General features: G+C 45.2%; 1 protein-coding gene across 1 annotated transcript in view; it reads left to right on the top strand.

The window, feature by feature from the left end:
- CCBE1 (collagen and calcium binding EGF domains 1) overlaps nucleotides 1-20,060 on the top strand; it is a gene marked incomplete at its 5' end in the record, with an annotated part of 247,567 nt that overhangs the window by 213,697 nt on the left and 13,810 nt on the right. Inside the window, 3 exons of the mRNA XM_079108689.1 lie at nucleotides 341-475; nucleotides 2,341-2,493; nucleotides 10,008-10,108. Coding sequence (XP_078964815.1) covers nucleotides 341-475; nucleotides 2,341-2,493; nucleotides 10,008-10,108 — 389 coding nt within the window. The remainder of the gene's footprint in view (nucleotides 1-340; nucleotides 476-2,340; nucleotides 2,494-10,007; nucleotides 10,109-20,060) is intronic.

The raw sequence follows: 20,060 nt of genomic DNA, 5'->3' as shown, positions 1-20,060 counted from the left end.
CCATATGCAAATGTATGATTACACAAATGTACAAACATGGAGTATGATTACTCCGTGTACAAAGAATCAATATGTATCCCATTTGTTTACAATAAAAATAAATTTAAAAAAAAAGGGTGGATGATGAGGCAGCTTTGGAGAAAAGCACAAATGATGTTTGCTCTCAACCACCGCAGTGCTCCCAGAAGCTGCACCGCAGCCTCGAGAGCTAAGGCCCCTCCAGATGTGGCTGCTCACAGGTCACACCTGCTCTTGAACAGAGTGCAGCCAGAAGGGGTGGCCCAGGCCAGGCTTCTCCTTCCCCCCGTGACTGACGTGAGCACACGCTTCTCTCTTTCAGATTACGATGTTTGTGCCCAGGCTCCCTGTGAACAGCAGTGTACAGACAACTTCGGCCGAGTGCTGTGCACCTGTTATCCGGGGTACCGATACGACCGTGAGAGACACCGAAAGCGGGAGAAGCCCTACTGCCTGGGTACGTGGGCAACACGTGTTGTTTTCCGGCTCCTAACTGGCAGTGAGATGTGAGAGCCAGAGACGGGGAACCATGTCAGATGTAAACTAGAGTAATGCAAAACAGGATGAGTGGTCTGAGGTGTAAAGCAGAAGCAAGAATTGATTGTCGAGATGGCTGGGGAAAGGGAGGTGTCGGGTAGGAAGGGTAGAAGCAAACTTGAGCTGCAGCTGAGCAGGTGTCTGGCCATCACCAGTGGCACCAGTCTGTCCCTGTCATCCTCCCTGACTGGGCTTTCCTACAGTGCCCTTCTTGAATTTCTGAGGAGGTTTAGGGCTCATGGTCCCAGAAACCATGGATTTCAGAAATAGCCCATGGCTAACCTGTCTCCACCACTGGGGTCCCTGCTTAAAAAGTTCCTGGCCCCCTCCTCCAGATGTAGTGAGCGAGCGGACGGCTCCTAGGGTGGGTCCAGGAAGGGCTGTTTACGTGAATGCCTCTGGTGCATGCTATGCTCAGTGAAGTTTCAGATCAATTGGAAAGAGATCTGGGAAATAAGCTCTCTGACATGAGCAACGCTCCCTTCTCCATCCGGGGCCGTTTAAGGGAAGGTCTAGCTGTAAGTCCCCTGTTTGTCCTGAACAGCATCTGGGAATGGCACCCCACAGTGACAAGGAAATGGAGGAGGATAGGAGGGACTCCGGGCACCTCTTGCATGGGCCACTCCATGTGGCTCAGTCCCGGGCCCTCTCCTTTCAGTTTGTGGGAACTACTTGCCCTGTTCCTTTTCTGTAGGTATTTGGGGATCAGCAGAATGTGCTCTGTGGGCAGCGCAGGTGCTTCACACTCAGGTTTAGGGCGGGAGCACCTGGAGAAAAGGGCAGTCAGACTGAAGAACTGCAGAGGAGGCTCTGACTTCATCTCCCGCCTGCAGATGACGTAGTGTATACTGCCAGAGGGACACCCGAATTACTGTGTTCCCCCTTGGCACCCAGGGAGCCTGCCAGAGCAGGGTCCTTGGCTGCTTGTCCAGGCAACAGGTAGAAAGTTGTCGGCATCCTAAAGTTCAGGACTGGCTCTGTCTGCCCACCACATGTCACAGTCAGCGACTGTGTGTCCTGGTTCCCACCCACTGCTGCTGGGTGTCTTTTGCCAGTGAACAGGAAATGGAATCGAGCCTCTCTTCGCATGGTGGGAAACATTTGTGTTTCTACCCAGTGCAGCAGGGAAGCAAGTCCATGATGAGCCCAATTTCCATGGTTACTCCTCTGATGGTCTCATGGCTCATTTCCACAGCTCGTGAGGGGTCTGCATGGGTCATTGATGAGGAAAGAGATTTCCTGGGGAAACCTGTCTCCATTAGACCCATTGTGACTATTTTCTTTTATCAAAAGTATCTTTTCCCAGGTTACTATTGTGTCCCTTAACTGGGAAAGGGCTATTCCTATGTGACCTTTGTGTCACCACCGTGCTATTTGGAACTCCAACCATAAAGGAGAACTTTAAAACCTCAGCACACCAGGTCACTTGCAAAAAGACACTTAGCTAATGTCTGCTTCTCAAGGTGTGTTGACCACAGTCCTCTTCTGAGGAGCCTCGGAAGTATTTGGGGGCAGACTTCATTATACTCATTTTCCAGATAAGCGCTCTGAGGGCCAGCCGTGCCTCCACTAAGCCGCATGCCAGCCAGGAACCCCTCACTGGTTGGTCTGTAATGATAGTCACATGGCCAAAGTGCTGCTTCCACAGATGGCCCAGGCTCCTCTGGTCAAGGTCTGGAATAGTGCCCGTGGCACAGATATCAGAGGGACCCAGCTCTGTGCCGTGTACAGTGTCGGAAGTGACTTCTCAGAAACTGAGCGTTCTCTGCCTTTGGTTCAAACCAGACATCGACGAGTGTGCCACCAGCAACAAGACGCTGTGCGAGCACATCTGTGTCAACACCGTGGGCAGCTACCGCTGCGAGTGCCAGGAGGGCTACATCCGCGAGGACGACGGGAGGACCTGCACCAGGGGGGACAAGTACCCCAACGACACTGGTGAGTGAGACGTGGAGTTACCCTCTGATGGCGCATGTTTTTATATCTTACATATTGTCAGTATGGGGACTGACAGATGATTATTGTATCTGTGTAATGTTTATTATATAAAAATATTACATACTTTGCATATTATACATCTGTTATGTTTTCCCACCTGCTACCCAGTGTCTTCAGCCAGTGCACATTTTATCTATATCACATATTTATGTAAGTTTTCCTCTATATTATATAATGTATTTTACATTATATATGTTACAAGTGCTATTGTAGCTGTAGGCACCTCATTTTATATAGGATTCTCAAGTACCTTATTATCATACAAAACATGTACAATATGTAGTCCATATCATATAATTGTATTTGAGATAATATATAGTATTTTCATGTTATTCTTGTTATGTGAATCATCTGTGTGTTATGCTTTGAATACGTATCATGGGAAACAACTATATATAGGCACTTGGGAGCCCGACCAGGTTCCTCAGAACAGGGCAGGAAGGGGCACTTACACGAACCACAGGGGTCACCTTGGGTAAGAGGACATATGTTCAGACTCCTCCGAGAGAGGGAAGGGGGAGTGATACCTAGAGCATGGAGTGTTGAGGGTGGATGCTCCTGAAGAAATTAGTAGTGCTTGATTTTGTATTAAGAGCAAAGAAGAATGATCAGAGAAGAGACCAGAAACTCCGTTCTCCCCAGGGAAACGGACTGAAATACAAATATGAATCACTTTCACACGAGGTACCACTCCACAGCAGAGTTACTTTGCGTGTTACATTATATCTGATTTTTAAATAATTTTAGTTGTAGATGGGCACAATACCTTTGTTTTTATGGAGTACTGAGGATTGAACCCAGTTCTTCACACATGCTAGGCAAGTGCTCTACCACTGAGCTATGACCCTAGCCCTATTTCCAATTTTTCAAGCAATTCATTTTGCATTTTGCAAAATTATCAGTCCATGATCAGTTGGAAAAATTTCTAATAGCTGGTCATTCAGCCCAGTTGAGAAACTGATTTACGTTATCTCAACCAGAATCAACTGAGATGTCCCATCACCTAGGCTTGTGAATAGTCTGTTGGGTTACTTCCTTATTTGAGTTTGGAGGAAAAAAATAAGAACGAGGGAGAGGAGAGAAGGGAAAAGAGCTTTGAAGCGGACGTGGGTGCTTCAGGGAATGCCTTGGTGGGCAAAATATCATCACATACATATCTAAGTCAACTCTGGTCTCTGCCAAATTGCAAGTGCCAGTCATTAAAGTTTAGGGTTTTGGCCTACATCAACGGATGTTCAGGGCCTTCCAGCTAGGAAGAACTTGGAACCAAATTGAACTCCACTGACCACAGTTGACTGGAGAAGTTCACTGGGGAGAAGGTCCTCAGCCACTCAGGGCCCAGGCTGGACCCCCACCACTGTGGCGCCTGCACCTCTCTGGGCTCAGGACTCCTCTTGTGTCTACTTCCCTGGTGATACTGCCGTTTACTGGTGAAGAGTTCTGCTTCCTCTTATGTTGAAGTCTGAATGCCAGAGAAGCACGCCAAGGCAAGCACATTAAGCAAGTTTTATTTAAAAGTAATAATACAGTCTTCTCCCGGGAGGGAGAAGGGGGGCCATGGCTGATGTTCTAAAGTCCCAAGAAGTGAACAGGCCCCACATCTTTTATAGGTTAAGGTCTCTTGTTCTCCGGTTCTCTCCCCTCTTATCTCCCCTTCCTGTCTATGTGACTAGGGCTGGTTTTGCAGGTGAGATGTAAAAAGTGAGAAGCGGATGGGCCAAGTGGAATGGGAGGGCCAAAGTGATTCAGCCAGGCAAGGGCCCAGGGGGCATTAATTAGCAGCTCCTTGATAAGGGCAGGTAAATTTGGTAATTAGTGGGCTCCAAGGATCCTTGACATTCCATTCTCCCAGGGGCAGTCTCCAACTTCCAGAGGCAGATGGCTTCATGGCCTCCATTTCCTCCATTTGGCCTGATCCCCTATATCTACACTAACTGCTTGTCCCCAATTCTGGCTTCACTGGGAAGGAGAAGTGGAAGAGAGGTTAGGAGGGCCTTGACCATCCCTGGGAGGGGCACAGGTGCCCTCTGTGGGTCACGTCTATGAAGAAATGCAGGGAGATGCAAAGGCCACAACCATCCGGGCAGTCATGAGAAGGAGCCCAGCTTCCAAAAGGGGTGGGAAGACCTCAGATAGCCAGGGACCAGCTGCCTTACAAGGAAAAACTACAAACCAAAATGCTGAGGAGCACCCAGGCTGAGTCATGAGGAAGCCGCCACGTGTTAGAAGTCCTCTTGAGTAGCTATGGGAGCCACCTTGGCCCTGGGCAATTGGCAATCATGTAAATGAGCGTGGTCATAAAGCAAGGGCATACAGGTTAATGAAGGAAAAACGTTTACAGGCTGTTCTTGTATTCAAAATTAAAATCACTTCAATTGGTGGTGGGAGGAGCAGGGATATTTATGTCCTTTATTGACGAGAATCTCATGGAAAAATGGGGTGCAGCTTTGTATCCACTGATCTATTAATGTGTGGACCGAGTTGAGAACTAGGTCACAAGAAAGCAGCTTTCTAATTTTTCATTTTAGAATTGGGTTTCTAGCTGTGTTCTGAGCCAGGCGGCTTGGGAGCTGTGGGGTTATGGGCAGCTCCGTCTGGAGAGTGTATTGTCTCTCTGCCTCGTGCTTCTGTGCAGGCAGAATCCCCTTTACATGGGCACCGAGGAAGCCTGCAGCAACCCAATCCAGAACAACAGACACTTGCTGCCGAGTGTCAGGGCAGGCATCGATGATCTGGGTGTAAAAATAATAGGATCTGCTCCCTTCTATGAGGAATCCCTGTCTGGTAGGGTGGAATGGTCTGCAGTAAGATGGACCATAACTAGCAGCAACCAGCGAGTCCAGATGGGAGTTAAAGACTAGAGTAAGATTTTACATGTGGAGTTGAGTCATTTTGGGTTTGGGGTGATGCCTGTCTCCTGCAGTAACTTCTATCTTCTGCAACCACTGAAGTCCACAGAGATGTCTCTGGGTCAGAGTGCAGTGACAAGGTCAGCCTTGGTGACAGGTGTTCACCTGTGCCCCCACTTTGAGCAAGGTCCTCTGTGGGTGGGGCAGTCTTATGATGTCTTTGAAATTCGTAGTCATAACTGTGCTAAGTCATTACTGGGACCTCACTCACCTGGTTGATTCCCTGAAAAGTGCATTGTACTTCTTTAAAAGTTTGCAAACATGTTTCAAAGTACAAGAGGGCAAGAATCTTATTTGGGTCATGACCGGTTTGACTTCCATAGCTGAATTGAGTGAAAAATGTGAGCAGCAGTATTAAGAAAAAAATATATACAACTTTTTTGGTACCTTCCCTGGTATTACTCATATTTATAGATATACTTTATCTCCATAATATGTTGCACCCTTCCCCCACATTGTGCTCTGCAAACTTTGGGGTCCTGTGCAATGTTAATAAGCCTTTCTTCAGGTCTTGTGCTTGCCTGTTTGGGAAAGCATGCACTACTGCATCCTCAATTCAAGTGCACTAAAAGCTCAGATTGCCACTTTTAATTCAAATTAAACCTGCATTTTGCAAAATTATTAAGAAATCTTCAAAACATCTCATAGGTGATCATGTCTTAAACATTTGGAAAACATGTAATGTTTGAAATCTCAGCTCTGGGACCAAACTCGGTAGGCCATCTGGTGGACTCTCAGCCAAGGGTGGTGGTACAGCACATTGAGCAGCCCAAGTCCAGGGGTAGGTGATTTACTGTAGAGGATCCAGCTGACAGTGAGTGAGAACAGCACAGCGCTCCTTCGTTCCACCATGTGGAGAGACACTTGGTTCCTCTTACAGAGCTATAAATGGAAGATGTTCTCATGCTGTATCCAGTAAGAACTGTCTGGTGGTTCTGTCATTGGGCCTTATTGTAATAGAGTGCATGGCAGAGATTAGGTAGGGGACTTCTCTTCTCTTCCCCTGCTCCTCATCCAGATACAGCAATTTCAAATAATTAGAACAAAAGCAAAAGCTCCTGTAGGGACATCACTGCTACATCACACTTCCCCAGCAGCGACCTTATGAAGGGATAGCTCAGTATTTGGTTTTCAGTAACTAATCGCCACTCAGCTCACCACATACATGTAGAAAACTGGCGTGGAGTTGTTTTTTTGTTTGTTTGTTTGTTTTGTGTTGTTTTTTTTTTTTTAATTAAGAAAAACATTCCAACACCAGTGGCCAGGAGGATTTGAGGTGGGCTGGCCCTGATGGGTTCTGCCCTAAAGTCATTTCATTTCTTTGACAACTGTGGTGCTAGGGGATGTTCCTTCATGGACGTTAGGAGAGACGATAACAGGGCTGGATCAGTATTTGCTAGCCACGTGAGACTGGCGGTCTCTGAGCCTCGATTTCCTCATCTGTAGATGGGTGTGTCCAATTCCGTGAGTTCTGAGGACCCTTTCACCCTCTGAATATGGCATGAGTAGTAATAGCTCCTGCCAGCTCTGGGGTTCCCTGTAGAGCCTTCATTCCTTGTCCTCTAAGCAAGTCCTGACACTTGAAAACCTGCCCAGCTTCGATGCCTTTTAAGCAGAGAACTTTCCTTTCAGTATCTTAAAAGACGAGGAACTGTACATGCAGACATTCACCTCAGCAATAAGACGTTAGGGGTCGAAAGAGCCCAGCCTCCTGGAAGAGCAGACGCAGCCAAGTGGTTTCATCTGCTTTGGACTAATTACGAAGCCCAGCATTTCATCATCTTTTGATGAAGAGAATGTTGAGTTTAAACATGTGATCTAAAATCACCTCTCCTTCTGTTTTAACTTTGTGTTGTCCAGTGTCTGTAATGTTATAGTCAAGAATTTAAAACTAAACACAGGCAGAAAGTAGAAGGAGGCATGGCCCCCAAATGGCCTCTGATGATTGAAAGGTTGTCACAGACTTGGTGACACAAGCTGTCTGGCTGACAGGCATTCAATCACTTTGATTTTTCTCTTTGAAAATACTGAGCTGGAGCCAGTTTAGTCGCCCCAGGGAGTCGGTATAGCACCATTTGGGAGACAAATTAAGGAAATGTTGGCTCCATAGTAATTAGGTTACTAGTCTTTATTTTTCAACTTTTGTTTATTTTCTGATAACATAATCATGACCCAAGACTCACTTATAAAAGTTCAAAGTGTCAGAGACAGCCAGGTGTTTCATGTAACTTTCTAGCTCAGCTAATCCATAGATAAGTGAGTCTCAGCCTTGGAATCACCTGGGGAGCATGAAAACACTGATACTGTTGCTTCATTACCACCCCAGGTGGTTGGAATACCCAGATTCTGCAGGACTTTTTTCACCCCACCCCCAGGTAACTATAACATACTGCCAGGGGTGGGCACTACCGCCAGAACGCAAAGAGGCACAACTTTTAAAGACAAATGTGTCTTGTTCACTTGTGGCCCTGCCCACATGGAAGATGCTGGGAATATTCTTTGGCTTTCCCAAGTGTGTTAGGTATTGCCACTATTATATATTGGAAACGCTTTACATTCATTTCCAAGGCTTAGTGTGTACTACCTGCTTAACAGCAGTAAAATTCAGAGCTCTACCCCCCCGTGTGGCTGATTCATAGTATTGCTCCTTTAAAATCTGAAGAAGTTGGAGCAAAATTTCATGACAGGAGCCCTTTCTCTGAGGTGCATGACCACAGCATTGAGAGGACTGAAAACATGCAGGAAGAGGATATGAAGGGCCCCACCACACATTGTCTAACGTTGCAGGGAAACATAATAAAGTTGATAGCGAGGGCATGTTTTGAGCGTCTGCTGTGGCAAGACAGTGTTCTGTTTCCTTCATGTCTGATTTCATTGACTCCTCACATCAGCCCCAGCTGACAGGTGCTATGCCATTCTACCATTTAAGGAACTGAGGCCTAGAGAAGCCAACTCACCTAACCTAGAAGGTACTGAATTATAGTTCCAAGATTTGAATCCTGATCATCTGAGGCTTCTGGTGCCTACGCCACTTACACCTGTGCCATGTGCTTCAATGTCAACAGGAGCTTCGAGTCCTTTGGATAATGTTAATCTTGATTCTCCATCATCTGGTAATTATACAGAGGAACAGAAACAGCTCAGGCTTTTCCATGGAAAAGGCTGCCCATCAGAGTTTCCCTCCTGGAACCTGGCTGGCAGATAGCTCTCAAGTGTTATCAATGGAACTTCTAGTAGCAGTCTTGCTTTATGCCTGCCCCACCTCCCAAGGGCCAGGTCTCTGCACACAGCACTCTGGGAGATCTGAAGCAAGATAATTTCTTTGACACTTACTTTCCTTATTGGAGACAGAACTAAAGATACATCAGTTCTAATACCCCTGATCCATATGAAATTGATTCTAGAGCCTGGTGGAGATGTTTATCCTATCATGAAGTTGTCTAGTTGCCCGACTACACTGACACTTGGAAAATTCAATGGGGCATGTGAAAATAGAAATGGGAAGACAGGCTTCTAACTTGTTCTTGGCCCAGCTCTGCCAACAGGGCTAGCTTCTTGAAAAGTTCAGTCCTAAGTTGTTAAACAGGTGTCTTTGTTTTGCATTTGCAGCACCCCAATCAGGGCTGAATAGCAGATGCTCCATAGATGGATAGGAGGAAAGGAAGGTAGGATGGGTGGCAGAGCACACATGGTTGAAAGATGGATGGACCAGGTTTTGATGGATGATGGGATAGACAGATGGGATGGTGGGATTGTATAAACGTGCACTTGCTGGTGAAGCCCTGAAGCCCTGGTCACCTTTGGTTGGGCTGGCTGTGGACAGTGGTGGAGTCCTGCGTGGAGAGATGATTCAGACTCCAGGGCTGTTAGGCTTGTTGATACAGAAGGATGGTTGAATGATCTCCATCTCTCCCGATCCGATCATCCACTCCATTGGAAGAGGGACAGTCAAGTAATGACACCTCCAAACTCCCTACTTCCCGGCCGTGCTCGTCTTACTCCTCTCTTCGGCAAAGTCCTCGTTCCTGTATCCACTTGTTAGGCCCCACTCAACCTGCTGAGCTTCTCTGCAGACCTGGGTTGACTGAGGTGATGAAGGCCAGCTTTGAGTCCCGTGGCCTGAGCTCGGGGATATCCACAGCCTGTGACACTGGCCCTTTGAGGACGGTGTAAATCGTGTCAAATTGACAGAACCTGCCTCAAGGGAAGGCACTGATAAAGTGCCATTTCAGACATGAAAGGCATGGATGATCAAAGGACCACGGTGTACTTCTTCACATATTTGGGATGCCTGACTAGGATCGGTTGAGCCCAAAGAGTAGCAGGGCCTTTCTCACCCCCTCTTCCTCTCTTCTCCAAGCAGCGTGTGCTGGCAGGGACCTGAGATCTGTATAATTGTCAGTCTTCACCCCCTGCATGCTCCACTGTGGCTGTGCTGTGACCCCCACCCCACCCAACCCAGGACTGCCTTCCGGCTGCAGTCTCCCTGGCCTGGGTCTCCTCTGGCCTCCCAGATGGAACTGAGCCCGCCATCTTCTTTCCCAGGGCACGAGAAGTCTGAGAATGCGGTGAAAGCTGAGACTTGCTGTGCCTCCTGCAAGGAGTTCCACCAGATGAAGCAGACAGTGCTGCAGCTGAAGCAAAAGGTACCGGGGCAGGTGGGAGCAGGGCTGGGGGAGGGGAGGGCTGGCCGGGTGAGGCGCAGGAGGCTTGGGGGTCAAGGAGAAAACAAACCACCTGTGCTGCACATTCTCTGTGGTTGATGCTAGGTGGCTGTGGACTCAATGCTCCCGCTGGGCCCAACAGAACACAAGGCAAAGAATCAAGGAGGTGACTAAGTAAGCTGGCAAGATCTGTAGGCATGGCAAAGCGGAAGCTATTTCTTCTTAAAGGAATGTCTGGACGTGGCCTGGGGCAACCCTGTGTCATTGTCTCTTATGTGCTTCAGCAACGGAAAACATCTTTTCTCTAAACTACTGTAAGCAGATGGCTTTCTGTAATGGTTTTTCACTTTTCAAAAAGTACGGCCTGCCCTTTATGCAGCTCCTTGCACCAGGGAGGCAGGCCTTCGAGACCTCATGTCATCAGGCATGGATAATGACTTCATGAAGGGCTCCATGCATGCTGGATGGGATACCAGGTCTCCTGTTGTGTCATGCTGTCGGCAGGGTCCCCATGGCAGATCTGGTGACCTGACATCTTGCACACCTGTCCTGGCCCAGAGAGTGCTTGTTGGACCTGAGATCAGTCAGTGTGCTAGAGTGTCAGCCACTCAAATTGCTCTTAAGCTGCTAAAATATAAACTGATTTATTTAATTGCTTCCACTCAAGGCTCTGAATAGATCAAAGAGGTGCGCATAATTTGTTGAACTTTGGCAGCCAGTCCTTCTAAAGGGCAATTGTGAGACAATCTCTCTTCTGTGTTCAGCAAACTTGCAGCTAGCTGCTAATGAGAACCACAGCCACCAGTTAAAAAAGCAAGTCAACAGACTGAGAGTCGCTTTGCAGGTCTCTCATACATTTTTGCTGAAGATGACATTGACCTTAGCCAAAGCACCTGTATATTTCTTGTATAATCATGAGCAAAACATAACTCTGACCCTGGGTAGCTTGTGATCTGATAGGAGATCAGGCATGGCACCTCGTATGTGTGCCAATGTAAACACAGGTGAATAACTAAATACCACAGAGATCCCCAGTGGAGTTTGCATTGACACTGGTATTCATTGAGGGGACTTGAAAGAGGGTGCAGGGAAGAGGTAGGGTCGCATTTCATAGGCTGGAGGATGGAGGCGGTTGATCAGTGTCTGAGGCTCACCTTGCAAGGCACAGAGCCGCCCTCACTTTCCTTCCCTGGAAATAATCCATGAGCTGTAGGGTGGTTCATCCCATTGGAACAGTGCAGCTAAATATCACCAGTTATTCAGAAATTGAGGAGCTGAGTCTGGCTTTCCCTTCACTTCTTTATGGTGTATTGCTGTCAATGAAAAGAGAGCTAATAAAAAATCATGTCACAATACCTGTCACCCCAAAGATCCTGCTGCTTGCTGTATGAAATCCACTAGGCTGTCTAATACTGCAGTTCACCTATGTGGTGGGGTGGGCTGGCAAGGAGCCTTCCTCCCCCAAAATCTCCCTACGCATGCGTGGGGACAGTTCTGAGCTCATACAGACCCTCAAGGAACACGAGGAGGAGCAATTCATTTTTAAAGGTACCTATTAGAATGTGTTACATTATATAGTTTATAGAGTAGTTTTACATCCAGAATCTCATGTCATTTTTACCGTGACCCTGTAAGAAAGATGCCTGTGTTCTCCGAGGTGAGGTAAGTGCCCGGAGGCCGGCCCTGAAACCCAGGTCTTCTTGCTTCTGTTCCTGGGCTCGTGTTTGGGTCATCAGCTGGTTTTCACATCAGCTGGCTGCTGCAAATGCCATCTGTTCTGTTCACAAAAGAAAGTAGGACAACTGCCCACATAAACAATGACGGAGAAGTGGTACCAGGTGTCCTGGACAGTGGCCAAACGTCCAGTGTGAAGCGGCCTGCACCTGTTGAATTGCACCATGAGAGTGCAGTCAGTAGAATTCTTCCTGTGGGTCAAATGCCCTGGGGTCCTCAAGGCTAGATTGTGAAGGGCAGGTGAGGTGGCAACCTGCAGAACACAAGGAACTTAAAAGACCTGCCATTTTCTTTTTAATGGTTTTTAGCTGTAGATGGGCACAATACCTTTATGTTTATGTGGTGCTGACGATCAAACCCCTTGCCTCACATGTGCTAGGCAAGCACTCTACCACCAAGCTCAACCCCAGCCCAAAGGCCTCTCATTTTCTTTTCTTTTTTTTTTAAATAATGTATTTTTTTTATTGTAAACAAATGGGATACATATTGTTTCTCTGATTGTACATGGCGAAAAGGGATACCATTTGTGTAATCATAAATTTACATACAGTAATGTTGTTTGATTCATTCTGTTATTTTTTCCCTTCCCCCCACCCCTCCCACCCCTCTTTTCCCTCGATACAGTCCTTCATTCCTCCATACTTGCCCCCCTCCCTAACCCTAACTCTAACCCTAACACTGACCCTACCCTCCCCCCATTATATGTCATCATCCACTTATTAGCGATATCATTCGTCCTTTGGCTTTTTGAGATTGGCTTATCTCACTTAGCATGATATTCTCCAATTTCATCCATTTGCCTGCAAATGCCATAATTTTATCATTCTTCAGGGTGGAGTATTATTCCATTGTATATATATGCCACAGTTTCTTTATCCATTCATCAATTGAAGGGCATCTAGGTTGGTTCCACAGTCTGGCTATTGTGAATTGAGCAGCTATGAACATTGATGTGGCTGTATCTCAATAGTATGCTGATTTTAAGTCCGTTGGGTATAGGCCAAGGAGTGGGATAGCTGGGTCAAATGGTGGTTCCATTCCAAGTTTTCTAAGGAATCTCCACACTGCTTTCCAGCGTGGCTGCACTAATTTGCAGCCCCACCAGCAATGTATGAGTGTACCTTTCTCCCCACATCCTCGCCAACACCTGTTGTTGCTTGTATTCTTGATACTCGCCATTCTAATTGGGGTGAGATAGAATCTTAGGGTGGTTTTGATTTGCATTTCTCTTATTACTAGAGATGTTGAACATTTTTCCATATGTTTGTTGATTGCTTGTAGATCTTCTGTGAAGTGTCTATTCATTTCCTTAGCCCATTTGTCGACTGGATTATTTGTATTCTTAGAGTAGAGTTTTTTGAGTTCTTTATAGATTCTGGAGATGAGCGCTCTATCTGAAGTATGATTGGCAAAGATATTCTCCCACTCTGTAGGCTCTTTCTTCACATTGCTGATAGTTTCCTTTGCTGAGAGAAAGCTTTTTAGTTTGAATCTATCCCAGTTACTGATTCTTGCTTTTATTTCTTGTGCTATGGGAGTCCTGTTAAGGAAGTCTGGTCCTAAGCCGACATGTTGAAGATCTGGACCTACTTTTTCTTCTATAATCTGCAGGGTCTCTGGTCTGATTCCGAGGTCCTTAATCCATTTCGAGTTTAGTTCCATGCATGGTGAGAGATATGGGTTTAGTTTCATTCTGTTGCATATGGATTTCCAATTCTCCCAGCACCATTTGTTGAAGAGGCTATCTTTTCTCCATTGCATATTTTTGGCACCTTTGTCTAGAATGAGAAAATTGTATTTATTTGGGGTTGTGTCCGTGTCCTCTATTCTGTACCATTGATCTACCTTTCTATTTTGGTACCAATACCATGCCGTTTTTGTTACTATTGCTTTGTAGTAGAGTTGAAGATCTGGTATTGCAATACCCCCTGTTTCACTCTTCCTGCTAAGTATTGCTTTAGCTATTCTTGGTTTCTTATTCTTCCAGATGAATTTCATAATTGCTTGCTCTATTTCTATGAGGTACGTCATTGGGATTTTAATTGGAATTGCATTGAATTTGTATAGCACTTTAGGTAGTATGGCCATTTTGACAATATTAATGGAAGATCTTTCCCTCTTCTAAGGTTTTCTTTAATTTCTTTCTTTAGTGTTGTATAGTTCTCATTGTAGAGGTCTTTCACCTCTTTTGTGAGATTGATTCCCAAGTATTTTATTTTTTTCGAGGCTCTTGTGAATGGGATAGTTTTCCTAATTTCTCTTTCTGAAGATTCATCACTTATGTATAAAAATGCATTGGATTTATGAGCATTGATCTTGTAACCTGCTACTTTACTGAATTCACTTATGAGTTCTAAGAGTTTTCTGGTGGAATTTCCAGGTTCCTCTAAATATATAATCATGTCATCAGCGAACAGGGATAGTTTGAGTTCTTCTTTTCCAATTCGTATCCCTTTAATTTCTTTGGTTTGTCTAATTGCTCTGGCTAGAGTCTCAAGAACGATGTTGAATAGAAGTGGTGAAAGAGGGCATCCCTGCCTTGTTCCAGTTTTTAGGGGGAATGCTTTCAGTTTTTCACCATTTAGAATGATATTAGCCATGGGCTTAGCGTAGATGGCCTTTACAATGTTAAGGAATGTTCCCACTATCCCTATTTTTTCTAGTGTTTTGAGCATGAAGGGGTGCTGTATTTTATCAAATGCTTTTTCTGCATCTATTGAAATAATCATGTGATTCTTGACTTTAAGTCTATTGATATGGTGAATGACATAGATTTCCGGATGTTGAACCAACCTTGCATCCCTGGGATGAAACCCACTTGATCATGGTGCACTATCTTTTTAATATGTTTTTGTATGCAATTTGCTAAAATTTTGTTGAGAATTTTTGCGTCGATGTTCATTAAGGATATTGGTCTGAAATTTTCTTTCCTTGATGAGTCTCTGTCTGGTTTAGGTATCAGTGTGATATTGGCTTCATAGAATGAGTTTGGGAGGGTTCCCTCCTCTTCTATTTTATGGAATACTTTGAGAAGTATTGGAATGAGCTCTTCTTTAAAGGTTTTGTAGAACTCGGCTGAGAACTCATCTGGTCCTGGACTTTTCTTTATTGGTAGGCTTTTGATGACATCTTCTATTTCAGTACTTGAAATTGGTCTATTTAAATTGTGTATGTCCTCCTCATTCAGTTTAGGCAATTCGTATGTCTCTAGAAACCTGTTGATGTCTTCGAAATTTTCTATTTTGTTGGAGTATAGATTTTCAAAATAGCTTCTAATTATGTTTTGTATTTCAATCCTGTCTGTTGTGATATTTCCTTGTTCATTACGAATTTTAGTGATTTGGGTTTTCTCTCGTCTTCTCTTTGTCAGTGTGGCTAAAGGTTTATCAATTTTGTTTATTTTTTCGAAGAACCAACTATTTTGTCAATTTTTTGTATTGTTTCTTTTGTTTCAATTTCATTGATTTAGGCTCTGAGTTTAACTATTTCCTGTCTTCTACTACTTTTGGTGCTGGTCTGTTCTTCTTTTTCTAGGGCTTTGAGCTGTAGTGTTAGGTCATTTATTTGTTGAGTTTTACATCTTTTATTAAATGCACTCCATGAAATAAATTTCCCTCTAAGTACTGCTTTCATAGTGTCCCAGAGATTTTGATATGATGTTTCTTTGTTCTCATTTACCTCTAAGAATTTTTTAATTTCCTTCCTAATATCTTCTGTTATCCATTCATCATATAATAGCATATTGTTTAATCTCCAGATGTTGGAATAGTTTCTGTGTTTTACTCTTCCATTTATTTCTAACTTCAATCCATTATGATCTGATAGAATACAAGGTAGTGTCTCTATCTTCTTGTATTTGCTAACATTAGCTTTGTGGCATAATATATGGTCTATTTTAGAGAAGGATCCATGTGCTGCTGAGAAGAAAGTGTATTCGATCTTCATTGAATGGTATATTCTATAAATGTCCGTTAAGTCTAAATTATTGATTGTGTTATTGAGATGTATGGTTTCTTTGTTCAATTTTTGTCTGGAAGATCTGTCCAGTGGTGAGAGAGGCGTGTTAAAATCACCTAGTATTATTGTGTTATGGTCTATTTGGTTTCTGAAATTGAGTAGGATTTGTTTGACATACATGGATGAGCCACTGTTTGGGGCATAGATGTTTATGATTGTTATATCTTGCTGATTTATGCTTCACTTAAGCAATATGAAATGACCTTCTTTATCCCTTCTGACTAACTTTGGCTTGAAGTCCATGTTATCTGAAATGAGGATGGATACTCCAGCTTTTTTGCTGAGTCCATGTGCATGGTATGTTTTTCCCCATGCTTTCACCTTTAGTCTATGGGTATCTTTTTCTATGAGGTGAGTCTCTTGCAGGCAACATATTGTTGGATCTTTCTTTTTAATCCCATCTGCCAGTCTATGTCTTTTGATTGATGAATTCAGGCCATTAACATTCAGGGTTATTATTGAGATATGATTTGGTTTCCCGGTCATATGGTTCATTTTAAAATTTTATTTATTTATTTATTTGACACAACTTGGTTCCTCCTTTATTTGACAATTCCTTTAGGATAATTCCTCCCTTTGCTGATTTGCTTCTTTGTTTTTCATCTCTTCCTCATGGAATATTTTGCTGAGAATGTTCTGCAATGCTGGCTTTCTTTTTGTAAATTCTTTTAGCTTTTGTTTATCTTGGAAGGATTTTATTTCATCGTCAAATTTGAAGGTAAGTTTTGCTGGGTATAAGATTCTTGGTTGGCATCCATTTTCTTTCAGGGCTTGAAAAATGTTGTTCCAGGCCCTTCTAGCTTTTAGGGTCTGGATTGAAAAATCTGCTGATATCCGTATTGGTTTCCCCCTGAATGTAATTTGGTTCTTTTCTCTCACAGCCTTTAAAATTCTGTCTTTATTTTGTATGTTAGGTACTTTCATTATAATGTGCCTTGGTGTGGGTCTGTTGTAATTTTGTGTATTTGGAGTCCTATAAGCCTCTTGAACTTGATTTTCCATTTCATTCTTCAGATTTGGGAAATTTTCTGATATTATTTCATTGAATAGATTGTTCATTCCTTTGGTTTGTTTCTCTAGGCCCTCCTCAATCCCAATAATTCTTAAATTTGGCCTTTTCATGATATCTCATAGTTCTTATAGATTCTGTTCATGATTTCTTACCATCTTCTCTGTTTGTTCAACTTTGTTTTCAAGGTTAAATATTTTGTCTTCAATGTCTGAGGTTCTGTCTTCCAGGTGTTCTATCCTACTGGATATGCTTTCTATGGAGTTCTTAATTTGGTTTATTGTTTCCTTCATGTCAAGGATTTCTGTTTGGTTTTTTTTCAATATCTCTAACTCTTTATTGAAATGAGCTTTTGCTTCCTGTATTTGCTCTTTTAACTGTCGATTGGTGCGATCATTCAATGCCTGCATTTGCTCTTTCATCTCATCATTCAATGCCTGCGTTTGCTCTTTCATCTCATCATTCAGTGCGTGCATTTGCTCTTTCATCTCATTGTTTGCTTCCCTGATCATTTTAATTATGTACATTCTGAACTCCTTTTCTGTCATTTCTTCTGCCATGCTGTCATTGGGTTTTATTGATGTAACATCTAGATTTGTTTGCGGCATTTTCTTTCCTTGTTTTCTCATATTGTTCAGGTATCAGTGAACCGTTGAGATATTGCAGATTTCCGCTATTGACTTACAATGTCCTTGAAGATTTCTATATATATATCCCCCCTTAGCCTTCAGTAGTCTGAAGTCTTGGAGGAAGTTGATAATGCGGTGCTCCACAAGGAAGCTGCCTCTCTAGGAGTGGTGGCCTTCAGGTGGGGTATAATCCCTGCTAGTGGGCAGAGGTGCCTCCACTTGTTGACCAATGGTCATCTAAAGGGGAACTAGGCTGCGGGCTGAGGCAAGGCCTGTTTGGGCCTGTGTCTCTGGTTTTACCGTCCTTGTGGGGAAACCTCACCCGCCAGGGAAGACTCACCCGGTGGGGAGGTCTCGCTGGTCAGTTCCCCTCCCTGAGGTTCCCCTCAATTTACAGCTACCGCCTGGGCTGGGCTGCCTTCCTCTGTAAAGTTCCCAGGGGCCTGGCCCTACCTCCTGGGCCTGGGAGCCTCACCCTTCGCAGATGAGTCTCCTTAGGCTGCCCCTCCTCAGAGAATCTGCCCGCAGGCCTGGAACCTTTGCTCCGCCCTAAGCGTGTCTCTGTGCGGCTCTTCCACCAAGAAGCCTCCTAGATCCTGGGACCCTGTTCTGCACCCAATCGCCTGGCTACGCGGCCCCTCCTCTGAGCAGCCACCTGGGGCCCCATACAATCGCTCTGCGTCCCAGAGACCCGCCGCACGCCTCTTCCTCCAGACAGCCGCCCAGTATTCCGGTGCGGTCACTAGGAGTCCAAGCAACTCACTGTGTGCCTCCTCCTCCCACCAACTGCCCATATCCCTGGGCAATCACTCCGAGTCGAAGTGACCCTCCCCGTTCCTCCTCCTCCTCCTCCTCCAGGTAACCCCCCGGGTGTTCAGGAGTGGTCGCTCTGAGTGGCTCTGAATCCACATGACCCGCTGCACGCCTCCTCTGGGCAGTCGCCTGGATCTCTGGTGCGGCCACTGGAGACCAAGCAACCCACCGCGCTCCTCCTCCAGGCAGCCCCCCTGTGTTCAGGAGCTGTCGCTTTAAGTCCAAACAACTCACCACTTGCCTCCTCCTCTGGGCAGCCACCTGGAGCTCTAATGCAGTCACTGCGAGTCCAAACGCCCCACCGCGCTCCTCCTCCTCCTCCTCCTCCGGGCAGGCCCCGGTGTTCAGAAGTGGTCAGAGTCCAAACAGCTCGCCGGGCCGCTTCTCCTCTGGCAACCGCCTGTAGCTCTGCTATAGCCACTCCGAATCCAAGCGGCCGCGCTCCTCCTCCTCCTCCTCAGGGCAGGAGTGTTCAGAAGTGCTCGCTCTGAGTCCAAACAGCTCTCCTCGCCGCTCCTCCCCTGGGCAGCCGCCGGAGCCCCAGTGGTTGCTCCGAGTCCCAGCGCTGTGCTGAGCGTCCTCAGGCCTGTCATTTTCTAAATGAGCAAACGCTAAGCCATAGCATGTAGGCATGGTTGGTAGATTGTTTTATAAAGCACGAGAAGTTATATAAAGTGAGACCACTGGTAACTGGGGTGGGAGAGGACTGGTAAGTGGACTTGAGAGTTCATTAAAAGGGTGCTTGCTTTCTAATCACTTACTAAGATGTGTGTTTCATTTTGGGAGTTTCCATATTCTATGCTTTATTTCCCACCCCAAATTTTTTTAGTGGAATGCAGACCCCAGTGCCTCTACCCCTTCTATTTTTTTCTGTGGTGTGGGAAGAAAACAGGTGATTTGGTGAGAAAGGGGTTTTGGAGGTAGATAAAATATCTGTCATTTAACTTTTGCATCGGTTTTGGTTCTGTTCAAGCATTGAAGAATGAGAACCCACAAACCTGGGGTTTTTGTTTTGCTTATTTTTTAAGCTATCTGTATCCCAGCTGCAGCGACAGTTTGATTTGAGGTGGGATGGCTACAGAGTCCTAAGGAAGGGAGACCTGAGGAGGAGAGGCCAGCCTGGACACTGAAGGTCCCTGGTGGCCACTGGGGAGCAGGGAATCTCTTTACTCTTAAACCTGGTGAACCGTGAAGGGAAGAGCAAACGAGGATTCTGTGTTAATTGAGCACCTACTGTGCCCCACAGTGGTCTGAGAAATGAGAAATATAATGCAGTACAGAATTAAGTCCTGCCTTAAATAAACATACTGTCCCATGGGGCAAATGGGCCCATAGTGTAAGTCAATCAACAATGGCCAAAGGTAGTGGGCTAGATGGTCAGGCTTGAAGTCAAAGTTCACAAGATTTCAAAAGCCAGCAAATGTGAATGTGCCACTCTGTTGCTCACTCTGGTGCTGTCTTTGATGTCAGGTGCATTTGCAGCTTCCTTGCTACCTCCATCTACTTGTTCTGTAAATAGATCTTAGCATTGTCAGGAAGACCAGTTCCAATATTAACATGACTACATTTCTTGGCCAAATATCACAGTAACTAAGAGACCGCTTGGTGCATGGATAGGAACACAGATTCTGGGAGGGATGGGCTGTTTTTCCTGCCCCACCATTGTTAACTGTGAGACCCTGGGTCAGTTACTTAACCCCTCTGTGCCAGAGCGCTATAAAAAGGGAATAAC

This window comes from Sciurus vulgaris (genome assembly GCF_902686455.1).
Source record: "Sciurus vulgaris genome assembly, chromosome: 13".
Lineage (NCBI taxonomy): Eukaryota > Metazoa > Chordata > Mammalia > Rodentia > Sciuridae > Sciurus > Sciurus vulgaris.
Note: the sequence above shows the minus strand (reverse complement) of the source record. Positions and strands in the feature narration are given on the sequence as shown.